Genomic DNA, 27,774 nt, shown 5'->3' on the forward strand with positions numbered 1-27,774 from the left:
CTGGGCGGTCACGTGGTATAAAGGAGTTCTCAGGAGCCTTCGGGAAAGAGCTCGAGAGATAATAAAGTATTAAAGCTTTCGTGACTGCATGAAATTACTCATTGGTTTTTTCGGTAAAGTCACGTATGTAGAAATACAATAAAATTATATTAAAACAAAAAACAATCACGACGTTTCGATCATAACGCAAGCGATCTTCATCAGGTGTCAAGAACAAATCACGGAGGTAAATACAACAAAAAGGTGAGAGACAAGAATTCAACAAACCTAAAAAAACATTATGTGAAGCACATCCAGTCAGGCCAACAACACAGTTAGACACTTCCTGGCGGACCACGAATTTCAGAAGAGTGTTAAATTTCGTGTTCAACCTTTGGATTGCACATACCAGCATAGATAGAATGAAAAATACGAGGTACACGGTCAGTAGAAATACATATACAAGTCCACCAAGAGGTCAGGAGGGAGGAAAGACGGACAGGCAGCAGAGAGAGAGAGGGGGCAGCTCAAAAAAGGACCACCTCTTGTAAGTACAAAACGGCAGCTCAAAAAATGACCACCTCTTGTAAATACAAAACGGCAGCTCAAAAAAGGGCACATCTTACACATAATTACAATGGTAACTTCCTCGTAGAAGTGTGTCCGTCTTTCCTCCCTCCTCACCTCTTGGTGGACTGGTATATGTATTTCTACTGACCGTGTACCTCGTATGTTTCATTCTATCTATGCTGGTATGTGCAATCCAAAGGTTGAACACGAAATTTAACACTCTTCTGAAATTCGTGGTCCGCCAGGAAGTGTCTAACTGTGTTGTTGGCCTGACTGGATGTGCTTCACATAATGTTTTTTCAGGTGTGTTGAAATCTCGTCTCTCATCTTTTCGTTGTATTTACCTCCGTGATTTGTTCTTGACACCTGATGAAGATCGCTTGCGTTGTGATCGAAACGTCGTGATTGTTTTTTTAAAATATAATTTTATTGTATTTCTACATACGTGACTTTACCGAAAAAAACAATGAGTAGCTCGAGAGATCTAGAAGGTGGGCGGGGCGAGGGGCGGAGCCAGCCCCAGCCTAGGCCGATATAACGGGGGCCCCGTGAGTGGCTCGGGGTTCTTCGGGTTGTTGGTGAAGAAGAGCCACGTAGGGTTGAAGAAGCCTAGATTTAAAGCTTTCGTGACTGCTAGGATCCATACTCTTTGGTTCTATTGGGTAAAGTCACGTAGGTGAAAATAAAATAACAAAAAATCACGACGTTTCGGCCACAACACAAGCGGCCTTCATCAGGTGAAGGGACGAGACTGTCTGGAGGACAGCGCTGGAGTGAGAAAAGCCACGCTTAGATCACGACCTTTAAGCTGTGTGAGAAGAAAACAAAGCGCCTTGACAAAGGAATTAGCATATAATTTAGCATTGAAATGGCTCATTGAAATAGCTAAGTTAAAGTATACACATCCGCAGAGGCACCCCTTGACAAAGGAATTAGCATAGAATTTAGCATTGAAATAGCTGAGTGATTAGCTTGTAACTGGTCACAGAAATAGCTATGTTAAAGTCAGAGCACACACATTCACCGAGGCACCTAGTACAAATCAAACAGGAGAATGTAGCGAAACACAACCACGCTCAGACCGCGGACCTTTAAACTGTGTGCGAGCAAACAAGGTGTTCTGACAAAGAAATTAGCATAAAAATTAGCATTTGATTGGCCGATTTTAGAAAAGAGGTGGTGTACGTGCCGGTGGACTTGCCGTTTGGCGCGGGGGGGGGGGGGGGAGTTTACCTATTGATGGTGTGAAAAGGGAATTTATAAGAGCTGCGAAAGTTTGGGGTACCACCAATCAAATGCTAATTTTTATGCTAATTTCTTTGTCAGAACACCTTGTTTGCTCGCATACAGTTTAAAGGTCCGCGGTCTGAGCGTGGTTGTGTTTCGCTGTAGGAATTAATCCACTTTTGCAATTTGTACTTGTATACATTATTTATTTTAGTGAATTGCTGACCTTTTCTCTATTTTGCACTCCTATTGTTTGTTGTTTGTTGTTGTAACTTGCTGACCCAACCCTCCTGGGCATCTGTGAAAAAGTGCTTTATAGCTCATTGGATTCCTCCAGTAATTTCACATGGCACTATATTCTCTACATGCACCACATGGGAACACAACCATGACAGATTCCACAGACTAAAAATTAGGCTCTGCTGATGGATATAATGCAATTACGTATGTTTCTTTCATCACGATCATCATCATCCTCACCATGTTTCACAAGTGTGCACACTTGAGCTCAGTGACCACTTAACCGTATGATGACCACATGTTGTTGAGGGCAACTATTCTATTTTCCTTGTGTTGTCCTCCCTTCTTACGTTTGCGTTATTAACAGCAAGTCATGACACCAAGACTTGTCGCCATTCACTGAGAGCAATGCACAACCTCGTGCGATAGAGATTGATTGGCCTTGGAAAATTATGTCACGCAAATTGGTGCTACTAACAGTCACGAAGTGATAGGTGCCAGAAAGATGAGACACGACTTGGGCATATTGGCACAAAACAAAGGAAAATGGAAAATAATTGCGAAATGTGCAATTGACACCAATGGACTATCTGCCCATGGATCGTGAGGATGATGATGACCAGTCATTGTTCTCACGGATGTGACACCTTGATATTGCTGTCCATTTCCAGAACTCGTTCTACAAGACGGAGCTTTTCTTGTAAATCACACCATGTGCCGATTAGCAGTTGGCTACGTACGGTGTTATAGAAATTCAACATACGTTCAATAACCTTATCGTTCAATATCTTGATACTGGAAAAAGGGTCCCATAGCTATAATTTCTTATTCTTGGTTCTTTCTTTACCGAAAGAACCAAGAATATGAATCCCTGCAGTCACGAAAACTTTAAATCAAAATATAATTTATTAACCAAAACTGTTAATGCCTTAGTGTTTGCATTGGCCTTGTACTGCTTGCCTTTTGTCTAGCACTGTTGGGATAATGCCATAAAAGAGGCCGTCTCTGGTGCAGTTTCAAGGACAGTGCATACATTATCCAAGCATATTTGTACGTGTGGTTACTGCAGACATAATGCATTGTAATTAGTATCTATTTGGTGTTTGAACATCTCAACACCCATATTTATACCCAATAGGGTATAAAGCTTTTTTTGGCATCATTTAATCATCTTGATACAGGGGAAAGGGTCCCCCCCTCCCATAGCTAACCTTACTGCCAGAACACATTGCCCTTTCCTCATTGTTTCCTCCCGTGGACTTGACCTTGGAAAGTTGTACGCCTTTTGGCGTCCTCTGGTCTAACACCGTTTGAGACGAGGCTCAAAAGAAAGCTGTCTCTGGTGTGGACCAATCAGTTTCAAGGACAATGCACATATTATCAGAGTATGTATTTTGTTTGCAATCTGACCACAAGCATTGTGGTTAGTGCAGACATGATTCCTTGTAAAAGGTTTCAGTTTGGTGTTTTAACATCTTAACACCTGTTTTGTTTTGATTGAAAGCTTTCGTGACTGCAGTAATTCATATTCTTTACCGAAAGAGCTAATACCTGTTTTGTTGCCAGAAAAAATGGGAAAAACCTATGATCATATTTTTGTACTGGCAAAGGAGATCCCATGATTTGGAAAGTTCCTTTAACCTCGCTCAATTCAAGAAATGCACGTGAGCTCTTATCTGTACTATTGTGAGTGCCACTTTCCGTTGCAGGCCTTTTGACCTGTGTTCCACAATTACAATAAAAAAAAACACTGCCGTATAGTGTTTGTCTTATGGAAAACCAAAATGAGTAACCTTCAGAGGTGCAATAAACCAAATGAAGCAAAAATACATTATGCATTATTCCAGTAATTTGTGAAATGGATAATACCATCTCTTTACACTTGGTAATTGAATTAACCACAATGACTTCAACCCAGATTTGAACCGAGGAATTAGCAGTTAAGAACTCAGTTTTTTTTTACATGAAATTGGCCCCTAAGCATGGCAATCAAAGCAAAACGTTAAATTTTCATGGATGGCATAAGTTACATTAAGTAAAAAAACATATGATGGGAATTTTCTGTACAGTCACTGGTGAAAGGGATGAGATCTTCAACTTATTAAACTTGGGGATGTGGTTTAATCACAATTGGCCAAAACCTGAAATTTAACTCAAAATCATTAGCAGTGCCGGCTCAGTGTTTCCGACATAATCTCAGTCCACCCAAGCCATTCCTCTTCCATTTTAACATGAAGGTATAACCCTCAGTTTCAGATGACATAAAAACACAACCACGGCTTCTCCTTACAGAAAGATATTTATAAAAAAAAACCTTGGACACCACGTGCATGGAAATCATGCTGCACGGTGCATCCTGTGACATATCCTGTTTACCGCTACAGCACTTGTCCTGTTCGGTGTCCAAGGCTGTGCGTGTGTGTTGCTCAGCTCAGCCTTGCACTGGCCTCCAGTCCAACAGGGGATCAAATACGAGCTGTGCATGCCCGTCTACAAGTATTTACACCAAAATGCACCGTCCTAATCTAGCTAATACATGCGCAGTGCCAGTTGCTGCCAATGCCAGTTGTCGTTGTCAACTCTGGTGGGTGGCACACAGTGACCTGATCGCCCCATGCACCAAGACGACGTTGAGATATGCGCCCCTCACCCGTTTCCCCCCATGTTTTGTGGTGTCCAGAAATCTATGCAGCACTCACTCACTTACCAACTCACCTACCCATCCACTCACTCACCCTCTTACTCTCACCGGCATACTTTGCGCCGTCTAGACCAATCTACGTGCAACTAATTGGCAGTCACTGCACACAATTTGTCAGAAACTGTCAGCCAATTCTGCCATAAACTCAAGACAGAAAAGTTCTGCAAAGCATAAACGTGATGTCTTCGTGATAGCCATTGTACTACCAGAATTGTACAAATACCAAATGTGTTTCAGAACATCACAAAAGTTACAAATGAGAGGGGGCCATTCAGTCGATCTTGCGCATTCGGGCACAAAAACCACAGAAAGCGGAACAATTACCATAGCTCTATGGTCTGGCAGTAGAGGGGATACTTCCTATGTATAGTCCCAAATGACAAATTTGTGGGTAATTTTTCAAATTAGGCAAATTTTAACCATGACTCCAGCACACAATCGTATACTGTTGCCGTCTTAAAACATCCATTGTAAAGCAGACGGTGCATACTCATGGTGAATACACCCACAGTATTGATCAGGGCTGCCGCTGGATTTTTATCCATGAGCCTCTACAAAAAGCAGCATTACCGCTAGGACTTGCCACACTGCCCTCACTTAGTTTATGTGCCACAAATGTTCGATATTAGATTTAAGAATGTGCTGCAAATCTGAAAAACAAATGCGTGCTTTCCTCGAGCCATCTTGTTTGGATACAAAAAAACTGTGCCATGTGTTCTAATATGCTCTACACTGAACAGCCACCCACCCACCCATTTCAGCCACCCACTATGGAAAGGGCTTTAAGCATAACTGCTCTCACTGCAGCTTACAGGACTCAAGGGGGATTCTTAATTCAGCCAAACCCATATTGACATAATCGGATAATCTGGATCTTTGCTCAATTAAGAGGCTTGGCCATTACGGTCGCCTAAACATTTGGCAGTGGTAACTTTTTTTTACAAGGAAAATGCAAGTCCATAAAAGCATGACCTGAAATAGATGCGGATCTCATATTATCTCAGCAAGCAAACTTACAAAGCATATGCTTATAATTTCAAGCATGATTTTATCACTGTTAGGGGTGCAACAAATTACACCACTAACATTTTCATGAGTTGTCATAATGTGGCACATGATTCGATTTCCAGTGTTATTTTAATTGGCCTTGTGGTGCATTGTAGAATTAATAATAGTATAAATCTGTAGATTATACAGTGGAGTGAATTAATATAATCAGTAATTTAAAGCCATCTGCTGAATGAAGGCATTTTTTATGCTATATTGATCACTTGGTTTATTTTACCATAATTTACCAAAGGTCAGGAGTGAAGGTTGAAGGACCAAGAACCATACTCTTTGGTCCTTTCGGTAAAGTCACGTAGGTATAAAATAAAATATACCTACGTGAATTTACCGAAAGAACCAAAGAGTCTGGATTTCTGCAGTGACGAAAGCTCCAAATCAAGATTGACCAAGAACCAGCTTAGTGGCATTAGCCACAGCCAGGAGTCCAATTTTGCTCACCAGGTTCATAAACTGCCACCGCTTCACCCCATATAATATTTTGGGTGTACATTTTATAGAACATATCATAGTGTAAACAAATCTAACAGAAACATAGAATTCCTTCACACATGGCATTCTACAGGTAACACGAGCATAAAAATCTACTCGAATCACCAATTCATTCCATACCTACTATGTATCTTCTGCCCAAGTCTTTAACGTGCTTTTCTAAAACCAAGTGTTCCTCTTCCTATCAATCAGTGTACTTCCAACCATAGAAGGGATGATTGCTCATGGTTGGGACTAACAACAGTGGCAGCCAAAGGAGCGATAACAGCTGAGAATACATCCAACGCAGGAGTTGGAGTGACGAAACCTACTCGTGTGTGAACGTAATATTGATTGCAGTATCCCAAGACCGTTAGAGACGGCGATAGCTTCGTGGGTCTTTAGCTAGTAATGATTAGATCATGACTGCCGATGATGTAGCTAACAACTATTGCCTGAGCAATGGGAAATACAGCTTAGCAGTTAGTGCGAATAGTGAAACGCATCTCTGCATCGGTGAATAATACCAACTCTAACCCCAAACACAAATCCTTATCTCATACCCAAAATACTTACTGCTGACAGAACAAATTCAAAACATAGCGCTTAAAACTAACCCAATCCTTATCACTTTCTTGACAACTTCAACACAAGCCACGTTCTTGACAATAATTATATCTTTATCAATGCATGTTGTATGGCTCGTTGCCCAATAGCTTATCGCATGTAATGTTTTCCAGCGTTTCTAAGAATGAGTGCAATGCAGGGATGTTATAAATATTTGCTTTGCTCCAAACTACAAAAAACGAATCATAAGCACAATACAAATTGCTAACAATCATGCAACAAAAACCACAGTCCTGTCCCTTCTGTGTGCAGATACATACATCTCTTTTGTGAGACCTGAAAGAAAAATATAATAACCAGTAGCATGCCATCCATAAAGATTTTTTTGCATCACAATCAACAAGTGAATCATGTACAAAATGTTGCATTTCGCAACGATATTTAAAGCATTGCTGAACTTTAAACTGATCTTTATGACAATTTAAAAAATAAATCAACCTCTGGGCTCCAATTGTTGGGAAAACAAATAAAAAATATATCGACTTTCAGATGTATAGTTATAATCCAAGAGTCAACGATATTTGTACCATGTTTTGGCTGTCTATTAATTCAACACATAATTAGGAGTTACATATTGAGTCACAATTGACACACCGAGTAACTCGGTGTGCATACTTATTATATAATGTACACGATCTACATCGGCATGTCTCAAATGGTCGGGTCAGGACACCCGGGGGGGGTCACAAAGGTTAATGGGGGGCGGGTGAGGAGAGCTCTCTTTCTCTCTCCCAGTGTCTGTCTTGGGTCTACCCACTTTTCTCTCTTTGTCTCTCTTTCCACTGGCCTCTCTCGACTAATCTCTTCCCTTGTGTCTCTTCCTGTTGTCCCTCTCTCATCATTATCATCATGCTGATTCAAATTATTCTCGTCATTATATGCGTGTGCGTTTGTGTATGCATGTATGTGCACACTTGTGAGTGTAAGTGCGTGTAAGTGTGTTGGCATGTCTGCATGTGTTTGTATAGGTACGTTTAGTTCGAATTTGTGTTATTACAAGTTATCCAGAGATAATTGTTATTGTTTCACTGGGTTGATCAACTAGTTAACTAAAGACAATGTGTGGCTGTGATTATGTCTTTAGCGTTAAATATATCCACAAAGGTTTAACAAAAAAATCTGTTACACCCATTACGAATGGTTTTACACTGAACACAAACATATCCTTGCTGCATACAGAACTACTGTAATTTGAACGTGACCCGCCCCAAGTGGACATCTGTGAAAAAGAGCTTCAAATCTCATCGGATTGTCTCCTGCAGTCTAAAATAAAGATTCCGATCACATTCCTGTCCGCCGCATATCAATATGGATCGCGTTCCGCGCACCATGCCCCACGTATACACAACGCAGACAATCGAACGCATGACCACAATGTCTGAGGCACTGCGCGTCACGTGCAATGTGCACGCACAGCGCCCTCCTCAAGCCACTGCTGGATGAAGGCCTCAACACACCACGCGGCGCGGGGTCGTGGTAGCGGCGGTTGGTGAATGCATTATGCAATGAAAACGCATTTATATTTGATATGCGCTTGCCGTCGAGTACGCTGTCATCGTATGCTTTTACGTGCTGCACTATACCGTGCATTCCATTGTACGTCGACATCCGAATTATCCGACCGCGTTAATTCAATCGGCGTACAATGCATCGCAGTGGATATTTACGCTCGTATTCAATGAATGAACAGTTCGCCGACTTATGAACGTAGTATGCTTCGTACTTTTTCTTTTTAAAGTTAATATAACGAGCGACGAACGCCGCTCATGTACCCCTGCGTATCTGACCGGGTAGTGGAAATTCTACATTCCTATGACAGGGGCAAGTCCACCACCATTGTAATGACGCGTACAATGAATTACACCGCACATTGCACTGTACCGAAACTCATTAACCCCCGCCTCGCACTAAACTCCAGACAGAATCATCGTAAACATTGAAACTACTTATTTTTTTAATTTTAACTCTACAAACACTTCCGGCAACATTACGCACGTTTGTATTTTATTATTATATATTTAAAAAATATATATAACACAACAGCGCCACGGCCTCAGAGCAAACCACATACTCCGTCCAGTCATTCTTATGAGGCAAATGTTGTAGTTCAGATGCGTTAATCTTATTTATAATTCGGTACAAAGTTTACGAAGTTCGCGCGTTCTCCCACCTCAGTCAGACTCAGCCCGCGCGTCGCCATCTTTATCCCCCCTGCTCCTCCCGGCACGCACCGCGCGGCGATAGGTGCATTGCAAAACGTAGGCTAGATAAGCATTGCGATGAGAGACTGTCTGTATAACGTAGTTTAAGTAAGCAGTGCGAGGACGGATTTTTTGTATAACGTAGTCGAGATGAGCAGTACAAGGACATGGTCTATATAACGTAGTCTTGATAAGCAGTACAAGGACATGGTCTACATAACGTAGTCTAGATAAGTAGTACAAGGCCAATCTGTCTATATAACGTAGTTTAGATACGCAGTGTAAGAATATACCGATTGTATAACGTAGTTAATATATGCGATGTTCTTCTTTGGTTCTTTCGGTTATTCTCATTCTACGTGACTTTACCGAAAGAACCAAAGAAGATTAATCCTTGCAGTCACGAAAGCTTTAAATCGAAATTTATATGCGATGTTTTTATAGAAAGTATATAACGTAGTGTAGATAAGTACAACTACGATTGGCAATTGTATTACATAACCTTGATAAGCAGGGCGGCGATATACATATTATATAATGCAATACAGATAATCAAAGTCGAGATACGTATTATAGTGCGTAGCCTGGATAAGCAAGAGCGGAGACATTGCATAACGTAGTGTGCATAAGCTACAGTGACATCTGTTTTGTAGAACGCAGTCTATACAGGGTGTCCCACAAGTCTGGAATAAAAACTAACACAATTCTGTTATTGGCTCGCGGTCTGGATGCAGTCTGTTAAATTCAATAGTGACCTCCATTTGACTCCAATTTCCTGAGTATAATTATCTGGACATGTTCTTACTTACTCAGATACATCTTGGGACTGCAGAAACAATAAAAATATGAATTAGTTATCTTCCCCTGATTCTAGACTTAGGGTCCACCCTGTATTAGGCGTCACGGTGGCGATACGTTAACTACCTCGATAACTATGCTCGGGAAATAAACTTCTGATTCTGATCTGACGAGGTTCATTCCAGGTGATGCGTTCCGTTGGTTTGTTAGTAATCATACATTATTGTATTGTTGAAAACTGTTCACCTTTGTCAAAACATTTCATTATAGCTTGTTAAATAACCTGTGCATAAGCAGCAAACAGCAATTGCCAACGCTGCGGCTTATCAGTCTCAACTGAGCTTAAAGGACTATACCTTTCAAAACGCAAAACAAATGAAAAATATCAGTAAAAGCAAATCTTTATTAGATAATATACCACATCAAAAGAAACAAACCGAATAGACATCACATTTACACATTTATTCCAGACTTTAGGCAAACGACACACAACACACGAGCAGAGAAGGCAATGTGACCATGTTTCTTTGGTGATCATTCTGAAAGGGGTGAGGGGCTATAGGTTAAAGCTACGTCACAATTAATCAACTAGCTACACCCCCTCCCATCCCCACGCACTGGTGAGTATGCACTGATAAAGGCAGGGACCATTGACGTACGAGGATTCCTCTACTTAGGAACATCCGACTTACAGAGATACAAACAAACCTGGTCCTCTTCGGACTGAGAATCGTAAGTTAAGCTGCCGCGCAATAGATGGCGGTGGTGACATCTACATCTGCAGAACATTAAGAACCCGTGGCATTAACATTTATAGATTGTACAACTTTCAAACCCATTCCCCGTTGTTCACGCACCTGCCGTACATGTTTGGAATCGACAGGAGTAAAGCTGGACTTACGAACAAATCGACTTACGAACAGACCTCTGGAACCCAACTTGTAGAGGAGTCCCTGTCGAGTCATAGAATTGCTGCACTGCCGAATACTACCCACGAAGTCCCAGGGCCCCGCAGATGTCTATGACAACATATTTGTGCACTGGTGGTCACCCAATTCAAGCACTATCCAGGTTCTCAACTCTGCTTAGCTTTTCAGACGATTTGGTCATAGGCTGCACCATAACAATGGCGTTTAAATAAAAATCCAACATTACTTCTACACGCATTTGATTATGGATATAGTTTTGTTGAAATGCTCACAGACGTGAATTCCAAAAGCAATGTCGAGAAATGCCAAAGTGGAATTCACTGTGCGTTGAGTAAACACTTGAAGCGCGAAGGGTGTGTGTTCACACAACCAAAGAACAAAAATAAATTATACATAACACACGCGCCAAACTTTCATGGCAAAAAAAAAACACTGGCAAAAACATTCAAACGGCTACACACCCATTTCCTGAGTATATAAAGGTTTGATGTGAAATTATTAAACGGCGTGTCACTGTTGGCCCTTGTGAAATGCAAGAGTTAGGCCTCATTAACAGCTGAGCTGCAGTGGTAGGGGCAATTTAAATATAAACTATGGAAGGCACTGATTAATATATATACATATGGCAAAAAGCATTAGCACCGTATGTACAAGAACTATTGATTTGTAATGCGAGACAACCTTGCTGTTATTTACTAATGTACAAAAATATAATTATACAGAATAAAAACAAACATTTAAAACTTTCTTTTAAGCTGGTTAAATACAAAACACACTGCTCTATGGAACTGATAAACTTCACCCATTCCACAAGAGGAGCATTAAATAACATTGACAAGCTCATTAAAATATACAAAAATCTAAAAATGTTTAAAAGGCAAACAAAATGTAATCAAGTCAATAAGTGTCACCCCACCTAAACGAGTATTCGGGTGGTACCTATTTCATTGGCAGCCCTGAGCCAGTAGTGAGAATTACATATTCCTATGACGGGGCCAAGTTTATCCACAGGAAAACCATTTTTGACTTAAAACAAAGCGATATTAATTTAATCAACCTTGGAAGAGACGATTGTCCGAGTTTACCCCCCGACCAAGCTATAACCAGAGCCACCCAGACGGACACAAACAAAATCTAACATAAAAAAAACTGAGGTCGTCACCTTGTCTGCTTTTAACTCAGAAGAGCTTGGGAAGCTGTCGCAACCGTTCAATGTCCAGAATGTTTCCCATGGACTCGTCACGATCGTTCCCTCGGATTTTCTCTGGCGAGTCCCCCCGACCTGTACCACCAGCACCATCACCGACACCACCAACACCACCGCCCAACACTTTTTTCCGCTCCGGCAAAACGCGGAGCGGATGCCTCGTGAACACGGCGTGTCCTGTGCTCAGCAGCTTCCTCTGCGGCTGCGTTAACCCCTTCAACACCTGCACGGTGCTGTTGTCTCGAAGCCCGGCCGCGTCAGTGAGGGCCCGACCTTCGCCCGTCGAGCGACGGGATCCTGCTGCTGCCGCCGCCGTCGCGGTCTCTGCCACGGCCACCAGGCTGGGCTCCGAGTTGCGGCGGGCAGACAGACGTTCGCAGAGCCTCGCGCCTCCTGACCCGTGCTCCATGCAGGCGGCAAAGTCCGAGCCAGGTGTTTGGGAAGAGCTGCCAGCGGTGGAGGGTAGTGATTTAGCGATAACGTCAGAAACGCTGTCTACATCTTCCGCTGGAACGCGAGCACCGACCGAATCCTTGCGGCGAGCAGCGCCAACTTGGTTGCGATCACGGTCATCGTCGTCGTCGTCGTCGTCATCATCGTCGTCATCGCTGACGCCTCCATCAATTAGCCCGTACTTCTGCATGTACCGCCGTGTGGCAAAGGACATGTTGCTTGGAGACAGGAGACCCGGTGCGGTGCTACGGTCGCTGTCCGAGAGGCTGGCCGCAAGCGATGCCCGGGCCACATCGGCTGCTCGACCACTTCCGAAACCGCTGCCGCTACTGCCACCGCCTCTTGAGAGCTGCGCGAGCTGCGCGTCGCTCAGGTACTTGAGAGCGATGGCGTTGGCCTCCATGCTCAGATCGACCGACATGCCGGGGTCCCCAGGGAAGCCGCTGGCACCGATCGCGAAAGACAGCGAGGAGTAGCTGAAGTGAGGCAAGGCCAACGCTGCGGCCGTAGGGAGGATCCGCGCCAACGTGCTGCGTGGGGCGACATTGCAAACAGCAACAGCAATTTAAATGTTTGTAAGCATCTCAATGCCATTGCAGCTCAAAATGCTTTACAAAAAAAATACCAGGGGGATAGGGGTGGGGTCAGGGCAGGGAAAATGACAAGGGAAAGTATCTCCGTGGGGCATCCCAGGACAAAGCAACCAGGGTCCAGCTCCAACAGCACGCCCAGAGCTCAACTATAAAAAAACATTGCAAGCTGTAAATTAGTTAAATGTAAATAACATGGTTTTATTAAAAGAAGATATAGATTAAGATGTTAACTACCTCGCCTGGTATACAGGAGGTCGTGGGTTCGATCCCGACCCTGACGCCTGAAAATATGGAGTTTACATGTTCTCCCTGTGGTAACGTAGATTTTTCTCCGGGTCCTCCAGTTTTTCCCTCTACATTTACAAAACATGCGTTTAGAGTATTTGGCTGCTATAAATTTCCATGTGATAAGCCACTTCACTGTGCCATCATTTGTGGGCAGGTCGCTTCTAAAAAAAAAAAGAGCTACATAAGCTCAGTGGGGCTTACCTGGTAAAACTTAAAACAAATAGTTGAGTTTATCCGATAGTTTTGAGGACACGCTGCATCGCTGCAGCAGACGGGGAAGGGAGGTGGGGCTGTACCTGGCCCTCTCCGCCTGTTCGCTGTGTTTGGTGCTGCCGCCGCTGACCACACACTCCATGCCCTCCCCATCCAGACGCACGCCCATCTTCCTCAGCTGCTTCAGTGTCGCCGTTACCACGCTGTTATCCTCTGCTTTCTTGCGTCTCGACGTCTGAATTTGCATGACACATGTGCAGGTAAAAAAAAACAGGACTTTAGTACTCGTGTTGAGACCAGTAGTCAGAAGCGGTCACCACCAGGTCCTCCGTCCTCTTGAATCTCGGTCTGTGTCCATTTAAAAATCTTGACAGGCAAGATTCCCGTGCCCATCCCAAGGGGATGCCTGACGACTGAGGGCGATGCGGTGGCTACCAAAAATTGACCCTCATTAAGCTTGAACAGACTTTTCATAAATTTGGTCACGAGCATCACGACTTAGTAAAAAAAAAAACGCCGGTATAGGAGAAAACGAAAGAGGTGCAAAGTCCCTACCACCCCGTGGACAGCGTCTCCTCGCGTGGGCTCGGCTTCCGTCGCCATCCCAGGGCACGGCTGGACAGCGGGCGGCCTTTCCTCGCGATCGCTCGTGGCGCTCTCCTCACCGGGTGTCTCGGCAGTGTTGGTCAGCAGACGATTTACCTGGTGCTGCCGAAGCGCACAGATCCATGCATGTGACGATAATCCCCCGCCCCCCCTACTCTCCGCCTCGAAGACACCTACTAACACTGGCAGAGCACATAAGGCGTGGTGGTATGGCCAGCACCACAACCCGCCCGTCATTGTCCCTCAAGTGGCCAGGTGGACCAGATGTCAGAGCACTGAGATGTTGGGTGTAAATCCAGGCAGCTGCCTGTGAATGAAATGGGTTTACTCCAGCGTACAGAGTGAATGCTCTTAATTTAATCTGCAATTCATTTGGTTCAATTTCAACTCGACAAATATCACTCTCAGTGACAGAGCAGGTGGTAAAGTGCTGCCCACTGTCGTGTAAACCTGAAGTGGACAAAAATCAGCTGAGGTTACTGGAAGGAACCTCAAAGGTAGCTGTGATATGCACAACTGTGGGCCGTTCTCTAGCACTGCTCTGCGATATATCCAAATTGATTAGTCTAAAAACGATCAGGATTAAAGTGGAGATGGTTTTTTAAAGCATCAGCATCATTGTTTGAGCAGAGCATAAAAGCTAAAAGGAAAAACAACTTTCTTTGTGTATTATTTATTTAACTTACTATTTACCTTTCTTGTGCTATTCGTTGCGCACGGTTGGACTTTTTTTGTGCACGGTTTCAATTTACTTTTCTCAGTCGGTGTTAGCCGTTGAGGTCGTGACTGGTTTCTCTTTTCATTCCTGTTGCTATATGCCCCGGTACCCTTCCCATTCTGCTGTAATGGGGCGTCCTGCTAGTGAGATGTTAACTACCTCGCCAGGTATACAGTTCGTGGGTTCGATCCCAACTCTGATGCCTGTATATTTGGAGTTTGCATGTTGTCCCCGTGGTCGCATGGATGTTTCTACGGGTCCTCCGGTTTTTCCCTCCACATTTCAAAACATGCGTTTTTAGAGTGTTCGGCTGCATTAAATATTCACGTGAGGTCACGTTTTAAAAAAAGAGCTACATAGCTCAGTGGACCTGACCTGGTCAAATAAAAAGTTTGATTGGTTGAATGAAAGCAACGCTTTCTAAGTTTACCCGCCACGTACCAAGAGGTTGTGGTAGAACTGCTTCTCGTCCCGCATCAGGAGGCTGTTGCTTTCTCCGTCCGCTTGCTCTGCTGCACTCGCCACCTCCGGTGTGCCGGTGGCAGCGCCAACACCACCACCAGCACCTCCTCCTTCCCGCTCGGCACGGACATAGATGCTGGCGCTTTCCCCGAGTGCCGGACTGCCCTGGCCAGCGTGGTGGGTCGGACCCATCGGTGAGCTGTAGGAAGAGCGTACAGACAAGCCCCTTTGTCATTCTGCTGCTGGACAAAGGCCTGCTGGATAAAGGGGCGAGTTATTTGACCACATCTCACCACGCTGGTCATTGTTGGTTGAAGGTGGGGGCATCGACGTGTAAGTATCGAAGCACGGAACATCAATGGATTTTTCTGCACTACCCTCAATGCAACACAGCCCCTCAGATGCCTATAACAACCTGGTCAGATTGGTGAATGCAAATACCTATAGATATACACAGATAGACATATACTGAGAGATGCATGTACACATGTGCAGAGTTGCATAAAATCCCTTTGTGAATCCACTCCTAACACAGAAATTGTTTTGCCATATTTCACCAAATTGGTCAGTGCAGGACGGTGAATGAGGTGGGTGGGGGTGCCCGGGTCCGAATCAGATGACACTCGCCCACTGACGCAAGTCGTGGCTGGAAATTTAACTCAAATCGTTGGGTTCATAGCACAGTGAATGAAACACCGCACCAAACACAAAAGATAAAAAATATCCCGTATAGCCTGTAATAGACTATTGGGGCAAGTGCTGTTAGCGGGCACCTATGAAGGCTGGCACAGTACACGAAGGGTGAGGGTGGCCAATACTACGCCCGGCCGCCTTTGCCACCCCAGTGGTGGCAATGATGATGTTTACATTCTGCACCAGGCACTCATTTGAGGCCGAGTCAGTCTAGGGGAAGCCCAGGGCCGGTTCGGCGGGTATCGAACAACTCGGGTCACCGGGTTTGTAGCACAGCGCGCTAACCGCTACACTACCGCTGTCCCCCACCGCACACCAGGTACAGTACATGTACACCATAGCTATCCCAACATAGAAAGGGTAGGAAGTGTATACCATCACTAGGTTAGCGCCGTCACAAAGCAGTGCGCCCAGAGAAGATACAATAATCCACAAGAAGTTTTTTTGGTTCACAAAAGATAAAAAATATCCCGTATAGCCTGTAATAGACTATTGGGGCAAGTGCTGTTAGCGGGCACCTATGAAGGCTGGCACAGTACACGAAGGGTGAGGGTGGCCAATACTACGCCCGGCCGCCTTTGCCACCCCAGTGGTGGCAATGATGATGTTTACATTCTGCACCAGGCACTCATTTGAGGCCGAGTCAGTCTAGGGGAAGCCCAGGGCCGGTTCGGCGGGTATCGAACAACTCGGGTCACCGGGTTTGTAGCACAGCGCGCTAACCGCTACACTACCGCTGTCCCCCACTGCACACCAGGTACAGTACATGTACACCATAGCTATCCCAACATAGAAAGGGTAGGAAGTGTATACCATCACTAGGTTAGCGCCGTCACAAAGCAGTGCGCCCAGAGAAGATACAATAATCCACAAGAAGTTTTTTTGGTTCAGATTGCGTAAATATAAATGTATCGTTAAACCCGCCACCACCCGATAGCCAATAAGTAAGGTTTGTCATGCACACCGGTGTGTTGGAGAGTAAACCCAAAACATTCACAATTCGAATACTCGAATTGGCATTTTGTTAACGTGACAAACCTTACTAGTTGGCTGTGTCGGGTGGTGGCGGGTTTAATGACACATTTATATTTACGCGATCCAACCCCAAAAAACCTCCATTATAGAAAATGTTCACGACAGCCTGTGTGTTAAACTAAAAAGATCCAAGAATACAAGGTGTCTGCACTGCCATCTCCTGGCCAGGTGTCATGCCAGCTGCTTTTTGGGAGTTTCGCAAATCTCTACGTGATCCGCCAACCTTAGCCTTCAAAGTGCTGAATCCCAGGAATGCGCCACCACGCCAGACTAGTTCAGGCTCGTCCTGCTCTGAAAACATGTTTTAGCACGTGATTAACTATCGGCAACTTAAAAAAAAAAACAATCCCATCTCATGTGGGGAGGTGTATTTTTATGCAATTGTTGGCGAGTGGACTAACGCAATAATACATGAAAGAATCTGCTTTCTTTACAGATGAATAAAACATTAATTTTAACCCAAAAACTTGCGTGTTACCACCTCTGAGACGGCCATTTACAAATCCCCCCACCCGCCCCCTGCCCCCCAGGGGGCTAATGCGACCACCTCCGTGCCACCACGCAAACAACACAAACGCCGACCTGTCCTGGGAGGAGCTTCGGCTGGAATCGTCGGCGCTGCCTCGGCTCTCGACGAAGCTGGGCAGGTCGACGGCGTGCAGCGATGAAGCCACGCTCGCGTCGCACACCGCCGCCGCCGCCGCCTCGATGACGGCCGCGACGGCCTGCGCCACGGCGCCCTCGTCTTCGCCGGACAGCGCCAGCTCGCCGTCGTCGCGCGCCACCCCCTGCCGGATTTCGCTGGCCCCGCCATCGTCGCCGTCGTGGCCGTCGGTGGCGCCGTCCCCGCCCGGTGTTGTTCCGCTCGTCCCCGCGTCTCCTCTTTGCGCCTGCCCGGCCGCCTCCCCACCGCCCGGTCCCCAGATCAAGCTTCCTCCTGTGTTTCTCACATGCGGTGAGATGTAGATTAAAGGTAGGATGTGGAAAACAAAAACCCAAAAAGAATGGATTCTTATACGTGCTCGATTCAATTTATATAACACGGGCATACGAATGTTGTATATCTTTTTTTAATTTTTAGCTTATTCTTTAATTTGACATCGATTGTTCCATTGGCATCAAGACATAACCATTAAAATCTCTCACACAGCAGGCCTGAGAACAGGCACCTGCAAGCACTGTGGTTCTTGTGTGGCAAGTGTTACATTTGATGTTTTATTACTTTAAAAATAATAATTAGTTTTTCTCACGTTAAAATAGTTGTTCAAGAGTGTTAAATATTTGGGCTTGAAGCATTACTCAGCTTTTAACATGGGAGCCAATGGGAAAACGAGAATCGTTAAATTTTCGCGGAACCTATCTCACTCTTGAAGCGAGACGCGCCTGTACCATGAACATAAAGCGGTATGTGTGATCGACCGCTGCCGGTCATACGAGCTGTGTGAAATACACGGTGCTGGCTTTACCTGTCTCGCAGGCGATGCTGACCGCCTGCTTCTGCGTTCCCGCTGCCCTTTTACTCTCGGACGGAGCTGGGCCCGGTGAACTTGGCGAGCTCCATGCCGGAACGAGAACCTCGTCCCGCTTCGATCCACCGTTGCAGATTTGTGCGGCCAGCAGCTTCTGGATCTGATCCGAGAAAACAACAAATAGGGAAAAAAAATCACGAGTCAAATATCTTCTTGTATTTCACAATTATAAAATTAGGGCCCATTTTTATCAATCCACCGCCAGGCAAACCTCTCCTCACCATGGTCGCTCACAAACAAGTTGTTTGACTGCACTTCACTGCACTGGTCAGTGTGGGTTCGTGACGTTTGGGGGACCGGGACCGTTTCGGCTATCACTCGCCATTAATGTTAGCTGTGGCTGGCAATTGAACTCAACTTTCTGGGTTCACAGTTCAGTGCACTAACCACTGCCCTTACTACTTCATCCCATTTAACAGTGGTGAAAGTTAAATATCGTGCAAAATCGAATTATCATCGCTGGCATATAACATGTCTGACCTGACTCCAGAATAGATATGGTCGTGAACATTAGGATAGAAGGCAACCAGGGTAAGGAGGGCTGTGAAATAGACACGGACGTCTCGGTCTTTAAGTGGAGAAATAAGGACCGAGACGTCAGAGCCCAGAAGACAGAAAGTATGTTGACAGTGACGCTGCTAACAACAACGACGCCACACACAGACCCCACCACCCTCGCCCCATTCACCTGCGCCTGCAGCAGCTTTAACTGCCGGTCCTGCTCCATGAGCAAGCAGTAGGCGTCCCCCGAAAGTCCCGGGACGGCATGCAGGCAGCCCACCCCTCCGGGCGGGTCCTGCTGTAGGCCATACGCCGCGCCAGCGAGGAGGGGGGGTGGTGACCCGGGCCACCCGACGTGTCCAGGGTGACCGGCGCCCATCGCAGCCGCGCCAACATTACCGCCACCACAGGCACCGGCGATGCCACCGCTGCCGCCGTCTCGCTGTGAGCAGCAACAGTGCTCTTTCGCCCGCTGCATGTGGTGGCATGGCCACGATGGCACAAAGTTGGCACTGTGCGGTGTCTCCCCGTGAAAATGGGCGGGAGACCTCGACTGCCGGTAGCTATGATGATGGGAAGATGCTTGCTGCTGCTGCTGCTGTGGTTGTTGCTGCTGCTGCGGGTTTTGCCATTGCTGTTTGTTTTGTTGCTGCTGACGGTGCTGATGCTGCTTCTCCTGCTGCTGCAGCTGTGAGTTTTGTTGCTGCTGTTGTTGCTGCTGGTGCTGATGGGGGTTTGGTTGCTGCTGCTGCTGCTGGGGGTTTTGTTGCTGCTGCTGCTGCTGCTGGTTTTGTTGCTGCTGCCGGTGTTTCTGCTGCTGTGGATTTTGTTGCTGCTGATGTTGTTGCTGTTGCGGATTATGATGCTGCTGGTGTTTCTGCTGATGTTGCTGCTGTTGTTGCTGCTGGAGCTGTTGTTGCTGCTGCTGCAGCTGGTGCTGTTGTTGTTGCTGCTGCTGCTGGTGCTGTTGTTGCTGCTGCTGCAGCTGGTGCTGTTGTTGTTGCTGCTGCTGGTGCTGTTGCTGTTGTTGTTGCTGCTGCTGGTGCTGTTGTTGTTGCTGCTGCAGCTGGTGCTGTTGCTGCTGCAGCTGGTGCTGTTGCTGCTGCTGCTGGTGTTGTTGTTGCTGCTGCTGCAGCTGGTGCTGCTGTTGCTGTGACAACGGCGACGATGACGACGATAAATACGGAACCTGCTGCGGTGCCTCCTGTTGGGGCCGCCGCGGCACGGGCGACGGCTGGCGCCGGGACGGCACCATCCCTGCTGCTGTTGTGCCCGCGCACCGCTGCAGGAAGGAGACGTCTGGAGAATGGGCACGTTGCGGCAGAGACCCAGAGCTGCCACTGCCGCCTCTGGCCAGCGGGCATAACACAGGCCCCGGGGATGTCTGGGAAAGTGGACGCCCAGCGGCAGTCGTCACCGGTGCCGAGTTCACCGGAGAGCGGCCACTACCGGGGTCCGGCTGCTGCTGCTGCTGGTTCTTGGGCATCAGCGGTTGCCGGATGAGCGGCGGGCCCCTGTCCACAGTGGCGTCGGCACGCGAGGTGGGAGGAGAGCCGTGATTGTAGGCAAGCGGGATCTTGGAGTGCCGGTCGCCCACCCGTTTTGCCGGGCGCACGCGATCTGCCGGTGCGCGGTTCTCGTCGTTGCCGGACGACGGCGGTGGTCGTGGTGGGGGCCCATTGGGGGCTGGCAGAAAGGTCCCGTCGCACACGAGCGACAGCTCCGGCACGCACGGATGCACCTTCGGCGACTACGGAAATCAGCGATGAAAAAACAACAAATACGTCGGCGAAATGACAAGGGTGATGACATCAACACAATGAAATTAGTGATGACGTTAGTGAAGTCATGAGCAAAATAACATTAATGATTAAATAGAACCTAACCAGCGTATTCCTCAACAAGACATGAATGATTCTAACATTGTGCAGCCCTGTACAAATCACAATACATGTTCAGCTATTATCACATCTTGCCGTAATGGCCAAAATACATCAAGCTGGTGGTACGCCACCATCTTGCAGTCGACATTGGCAAGTTTTCGCCAACAACTGGATGAAAGGTAGCAACAGCTACCACATTAATTTGGCCCTGAGCCTATGTTAGTCGTGAAGTTAATTGAGGGATGTCCTTTGAAAACCTTGATAATCCACAAAAAATTATAATTGCCTAGAAAGTAGCTTTTGTTGAGTGGGCGGATTTAAGTGGATGGGAAAAACGTGAATTATTAGGTTCATTGTGCAGCAATCTGTGGGAAGATGATACAAGATAAAAGTGCAGCCCTGAAATCACTTCCTTCACGTTGTACGTAGCCAACCGTGCGAATAGGAGGTGCGGTGTTAGGGCCTCAACTCGAAGGAGCTTTAGAGACTCCCTCTTGAGGGTATTTTAGCATAATCTTCCACACTGGCCAGACCTTGGAAGAGGTGCGAGAGTACCCACAATTTAACCCACCACACGCTGAGTGAACAGAAATGGGGATATCAAAACATATACTTGCCCATTGTTTCAATGGCTGCATCGGGAGATTGAACCTCAGACCTCTGGATTACTCTATTAAACTATTTAAAACTACGTTTATGTTATCAGTTAAGGGCCACTGAGCTATATAGCTCAGTGGGCTTATCACATGGTCATTAATCGCAGCCAAATACCTCTTCATGCACGCTTTTAAATGTGGAGGGAAGAACTGGAGGATCCGGAGAAAAAGCCACGCGGTCACGTGGAGAACATGCAAACTTCAAATATACAGGCGTCAAAGGTCAAGATCGAACCCACGACCTCCTGTATACCAGGTGAGGAAGATGACATCTCACCACCGTAGCGCCCATATGACACGTCCAGTGTCATAACCATTCAACACCACAGCAACATCCGTGGGGAGTTGATGTAATGAAGTGTTCCAATGGAGCTTTCATGGATTATCTTTAAAATATGTATCATTTTCTTTCTTTCCACAGGACACCCCATCAATGTGGCGACGTGGCACGGTGGCGAGCTCTCGCACCAGCTGGGTGTTGGGGTGAGGGCTGGGCGTGGGACGCGGAGAGAAGTCCTCCTCCTCCAGCCCGGAGTCGTTGTCGCTGGGCAGAGAGCGCTGCCCGGGTGATGCTGGCCCCTCACCGACCCTTAACAATGCATCGACAAACAACAAGGAGGTACCAACTTTTTAAGACCGAGTTAACCTAGGGGGAAGACCCACGGACAGGTCTCAAATACCGCTTTGCCAGCCGACGTTATTCGTGGCTGCGATTGATCTTGAGTCACCGAGATCGTAGCGCAGTGTGCAAATCAATGCCCAACCACCCCTCCAATATGCAAACATCCCCGTTGATCCATACGGACCAGTGTTGGCCAATACACCATTCTGGTGAATCTCACCAGGCTACACGGTCCACCACAAAACTGTAGCCAACAATTGCCCTGATGTATTTAACCCTGTAATAAACCATAGACATAAAAGCACTATGTGCCATCTACTGATAGAAGTTACCGTTTATGTACAAATTTGTCGGGGATTTGTATTTGCCATCAGCTGTTCACGAAAAATGTCTGCTTACGTTAGTATGTGTTCTGATTTGTCCTGAGATCTGCAACTAAATATTTTGCGATCCTCCTGTGTATTGCGATCCACATAGTGGCCACTGCCTAGTAAGGCCAGCACAGTGATGTGGCCACCACCACGGCTGGGCTCCTTTATCTTCCCCATGCTAAGGTTTTACACACCGCAGCATGTACATTATTTAATGCTGAGTCTACCTCACGGAGAACAGGTCATGGACAGGTTCAGATATCATTGACCACCAATGTTGGGCTTCGTTCGCCAGCAGACTGCATTACTGCAAAACCCACTTGTATAATCCATTGTTGTAATTTCATATGATGCAATATCTATGCTCCCTGCCTTCATCAACCGGCACTGACCAGCATGGCGGAGTGTGGTCAAATAACCCCACGACTCTAACTAAACTTTTTAATGTTACCAGGTAAAGCCCACCGAGCTATATAGCTCTTTTTCAGAACCGACCTGGCCACAAATGATAGCTCAACGAAGTGGCTTATCACGACGGCAATTTAAAGAAGCCAAATACTTTAAACGCATGTTGATTCCAAATACGGTGGGAATGACTGGAGAATTCGGAGAAAAATCCACGCAGGGTGGGGAGAGGGACCTCTTCCAGCAGTGAATTAACCAAAGAGGTGAACATGTATTACACGCAAGTGGCCTCTTTGCTTCTGTACACTCACCCTAGGCCAGGTGCGCTGCCCAAGGCTCCTTTAAAACACCCCCACTCCCCACATCTCCTGTCCGGGGCCAACTCCAGCTGCACGGGAGGTCTCTCCGCAGCCTCCACATCCTGCGGGGGACAACAACAAGGTCAAAATAGGTTAACCTCCCAAAATTACAGACGCGACTCCGAACAACAACAAATATCACTTACTTTGGAAATAGAAACCAAGGTGTGACGGATGTGATTTACAAAATAAAAACTAAAATGGATACTCTTTGGTTCTATTCGGTAAAGTCACGTAGGTAAAAAATAAAACAACAAAAATTACGACGTTTCGGCCACAACACAAGTGGCCTTCATCAGGTGAAGGGACCGGACTGTCCTCTGGATGAAACGTCGTGATTTTTGTGACTTTACCGAATAGAACCAAAGAGTATGGATCCTTGCAGTCACGAAAGCTTCAAATCTAGAACTAAAATGGAGTTGGGCAGGACATCTAACCACGACAAACAAGCAAATATACCGGCAGAATAGAGGCCGATGGAGGGGAGGAACAAAAGTAGACAGAAAATGGAATGGTGAGAAAAGACTGGAAGATTTGGAGTAGCACAATTGTATTATATTGCAGCCTAAACTAACTAAACTTTTTATTTTACCAGGTAAGACACACGGAGCTATATAACTATTTTTCAGAAGCAACCTGGCCACAAATGATAGTCCATTTAAGTGGCTTAGCATGTGGAAATTTATAGCAGCCAAATACTCTAAGAGCATGTTTCTAAATGTGGAGGGAAAAACCAAAGGACCCAGAGAAAAAAATCCACATGACCACAGGGAGAACATGCAAATTCCAAATATACAGGCGTCAGGGTCGGGATTGAACCCACGATCTCCTGTATACAAGGCGAGGTAGTTAACATCTCACCACCGTGGCACCCAAATGAGGGAACATGTCACAGGGCATGTCAACCTGACAGACAGAGAGATGAGGTCGGCTCATGTGCAGGTGCACGATGAATTGCTGTATCGCAGGACAATGATCAGCGTTCATTACGATGGCTTATGTGATGGTAGTTAGTGTTGTGTAAGTAGCTGTGCATGCACGCCCAAAGACCCATATATCGACGTATTTGCGTTTTGCTTATTACAATAATTTGCTCGAGCCCAAAAATAACTTGTTTTGGTGCAGAATAAATTGTTTTTCATTACAATTAACATAACTGTTTGCTATCATGCACTGTAGAGGAGCCAATGCATGAAACTTTAGCCTGCTATAAATGTGTCTGTGTTAGTGAGCAGTCAGTGATGACACTGGTGATGTTTTCAGTCCAAAATCCATAAATGTCCTTCATATTTTATTGTATCAGTTACAGCCCTTCGCTAATCCACTATTGAATGAAAGCATCTGTGTTTCGGCCATTTAGGCTGTTTGACCATACTTCACTACGCGGGTCAGTGAAGACGAATGCCCAAAGATGTTTTCAGATATCACTCGCCACTGATGTTAGCCACGACCGGAAATCAAACGCAGGGCGCTCCGAGGTTCATAGCCGAAAGATATACCTTGGTACTGTACTTAGATGCTCCCACGCCTATGCTTCCTGCCTTCACTAACTCACACCAACCAGCATGGTGAAGTGAGGTAAAGTAACTGCCATGAGCCACACGACGTGGGGAGGGCTGTAAATGTACATGCAATCTCAACTGGACAGAATTTGAATAATAACAATGCAATGTATAACGTGTACAATATGTTGTGTTTAAAGAGGTGGGGCCTCTTAGGTGTTTATTAAAAGTCTGTGTAGATTGAAAGCCGCGAATTGCAGCGGGATGGCATTTCAGACAGTCGGGGTTGCCACAGAGAAAAACGATGCCTGGCAGTGACGGTCCTTGTCGCTGGTATGGATAAGAGGTTGTCAGCCACTCTGCGGAGAGTTCTACCTTGAGCTAGAGTTTATGGTGACAGGAGTGAAGAGAGGTGTGGTGGATGACCATAAGTAGAAGTGCAGTAGCACAGGCAGGTGATCTTGTAGCTTAAGCAATATAGGTTTCCCCAGCAAGAGCAACCACTCTATCCAATTCCAACGGCAATGCCCCCCTTCATGAGTTAACTTGACAGGGGAGGCTCAGAGCCAATTGGGTAACTGTCAGATGTATGCCAGACACCAAAAAATACCCGACTCAATTGCTAACAGCTGCCAGAGGCATTTCAAATGCTGTTTGCTATTAATGCGGCTCAATGGACGACTGTGTGTGTGTCAATGCTGATGTGCGATTGCTGCTAGTCTTACCCATTTTTACAGAGAATGGTAAAATGTATGAAATCTGTCCAGCTCCAATTATGCAAAAAGGTCTTGTCGTTATTTTTTACTGTGGAGAGTGTGGAATTTAAGTTGCCTCTGACTTGGTATGGTGGGTACATTTGTGACTATGTATGTACTATCATAATTAGCCATGCTTTATCCACTGCTGGATGAAGGCCTTCCCAAGTCGTCGCCATCCCACATGGTCTCTTAATGCAAAATTCTATCCAGCTCCAGCATCAGCTGACAATCTCCGCGGTGGTCTTGTGTGAATACTCACGAGGGGATAATGGAATAGGTACAATGTAATAGCTGTGGATATATGCAACAAATGTGTGAATGTGGGATATGTACAATAGTGCGTGGCAGTGATTAACAACACTGCTATGCAGTACGATTCAAGTGACGCGAGTTGTATTAATATTTTATGTATGTTGAACTTCTTTCGCACGATACGTAGCCAACCGTGCTAATCGGAGGTACAATAGCACGTGAATTTGGCTTGGCATCTCCAAACTAAACACAGCCTGAAATGAGAAAATGTGGCAGCAGTGTGATCAACACCGATACTGGGAAGATAGCAGAAGTCCCACATGGGGTAGACCTGGCTGCATCTGACCGTGGCGACCTTAACAGGTGCTCACCAACAGCACTTTGCTTCGACAACGCAAGAGTACGGCTGCGCGTGCACACACACCTTGAAGACGTGTAGCGTCTCCGAGCAGGAGTATAAGTTGAAGTCCAGGCCTAGGCCGGAGGTGAGGCTGCACTCGTAAAACTCGGGCTCGCTGTGCGTGAGCGTATACACGAGCAGCAAGCATCTGCTTCCCTCCGCAAGCAGCCTGCGGTAGGAGGGGCGGAATCCCGCAGTGTTTCAGACACGAGTCCCAACAAACCAAGGGGTTTAATGTCAAGAGCTATGCGTGTGTCAGTGCCACAGGGTGTGCATAGTAACCCACAAGGGCGGGGGGGGGGGACAGCGAGTGTCACAGCCACATTTGTCACAATAACAGGCGAGTATAACAACCACACGTGTTACCACAGGGAGAATGTCACAACCGGCAAGTGTCACACACACAACAGGATGAGTGTAACAACCTCAGAGCGAGTGTTTCGTGGTCATCTTTTTCCACATTTTAATCTCGACTGTGATTTTGGCATCACGTCATAAGACAAAAGATCCATTTGGGTCTCTTACAGAGCAGTGCGACCCTTCATGAAGAGAATGACCCATGGATGCGGATACCACAGAGCTACCTCTGAGATCCATTCTCGTAACCTCTCGTCCACATAATAGGGGAGAGAATGTTTCCAACCCACTCCATCAAACCAACATTTTAAATTCACAGAATTAAGCCATATTATGTGCAGAGCATAATGTTTTAATGGTTGTTTTGCCCTGTTATTGGTGATTGACCATTAAAGCACCACACTCTAGAGCCAGCTCAGTGCTCTGACCTCTGAGCCACCCTAAAATGGAATTAATAAACACAATGCTCGTGAAAGTACATTGTTACAAAGTACTCGAGACAAGATTATTTTGTTCTACAGCGAGCTGTAACAACGCACCTCTGGCGGATGAAAGTGCCGAAGAAGAATCGCAGGCAGCATGCCCACACGTGCGGATTCGCCACGTGCATCACCCCGCTCACCCAGCTGTGTAGCACACAAATCAGATCACACGCCAGATGTTCACAAGCCAGTGGTTCACAAGCCAGCGGTTCACACTCCACAGAGCAGGGGTAGGCAAACTTTTTAAAGAAAATGAGCCGTATTTTTTGTCTCTGTCTTTGACCGATCTAGTTTGAGAGCCTCACCACATGCAGAGCTACTTGTACATAAACACAGCAGGTAAACAGCAGATGACAAACACAATCCGACTTAAATAAACAAAATAGGTGATTGAACAAACTGCATATATTTAGTTTTTTTTATTCTTTAACAATACAGCTTGACTGCACAATTTGTTGGCACCAAGACATTCCAGTGGCCTATTCTCTACCATATTTAATTAATTATCTTTAAATTAAATTGTGTTTAAGATTAAAGTGTGTTTTTTTTGTTTTACGGCTGCCCGCAAGTGCGCAACCAAAGAGCCGCAAGGGGAAAGCCAAAGAGTCGCATGCAGCTCTG

General features: G+C 46.1%; 2 protein-coding genes across 3 annotated transcripts in view; both read right to left on the reverse strand.

The window, feature by feature from the left end:
- Positions 1-9,163, reverse strand: part of LOC116948941 (uncharacterized) — a 90,804-nt gene extending 81,641 nt beyond the window's left edge. For both annotated transcript variants that reach the window (XM_032966243.2, XM_032966242.2), the window contains exon 1: positions 9,051-9,163. In XM_032966243.2, the coding sequence (XP_032822134.2) occupies positions 9,051-9,080 (30 nt within the window). In that variant the 5' untranslated portion in view covers positions 9,081-9,163. The remainder of the gene's footprint in view (positions 1-9,050) is intronic.
- Positions 9,164-10,262: 1,099 nt separating this feature from the next.
- Positions 10,263-27,774, reverse strand: part of STIL (STIL centriolar assembly protein) — a 30,568-nt gene continuing 13,056 nt past the window's right edge. The window contains exons 8-18 of the mRNA XM_076071914.1: positions 27,211-27,297; positions 26,339-26,483; positions 23,355-23,464; positions 22,114-22,234; positions 19,294-20,856; positions 18,543-18,705; positions 17,659-18,013; positions 15,328-15,547; positions 14,118-14,270; positions 13,646-13,797; positions 10,263-12,998 (exon numbers count right to left, since the gene is read on the reverse strand). Coding sequence (XP_075928029.1) covers positions 11,987-12,998; positions 13,646-13,797; positions 14,118-14,270; positions 15,328-15,547; positions 17,659-18,013; positions 18,543-18,705; positions 19,294-20,856; positions 22,114-22,234; positions 23,355-23,464; positions 26,339-26,483; positions 27,211-27,297 — 4,081 coding nt within the window. The 3' untranslated portion in view covers positions 10,263-11,986. The remainder of the gene's footprint in view (positions 12,999-13,645; positions 13,798-14,117; positions 14,271-15,327; positions 15,548-17,658; positions 18,014-18,542; positions 18,706-19,293; positions 20,857-22,113; positions 22,235-23,354; positions 23,465-26,338; positions 26,484-27,210; positions 27,298-27,774) is intronic.

This window comes from Petromyzon marinus, chromosome 35, assembly GCF_048934315.1.
Source record: "Petromyzon marinus isolate PM22_M1 ecotype Great Lakes invasive population chromosome 35, UKy_Petmar_22M1.pri1.0, whole genome shotgun sequence".
Classification (NCBI taxonomy): Eukaryota; Metazoa; Chordata; class Hyperoartia; order Petromyzontiformes; family Petromyzontidae; genus Petromyzon; species Petromyzon marinus.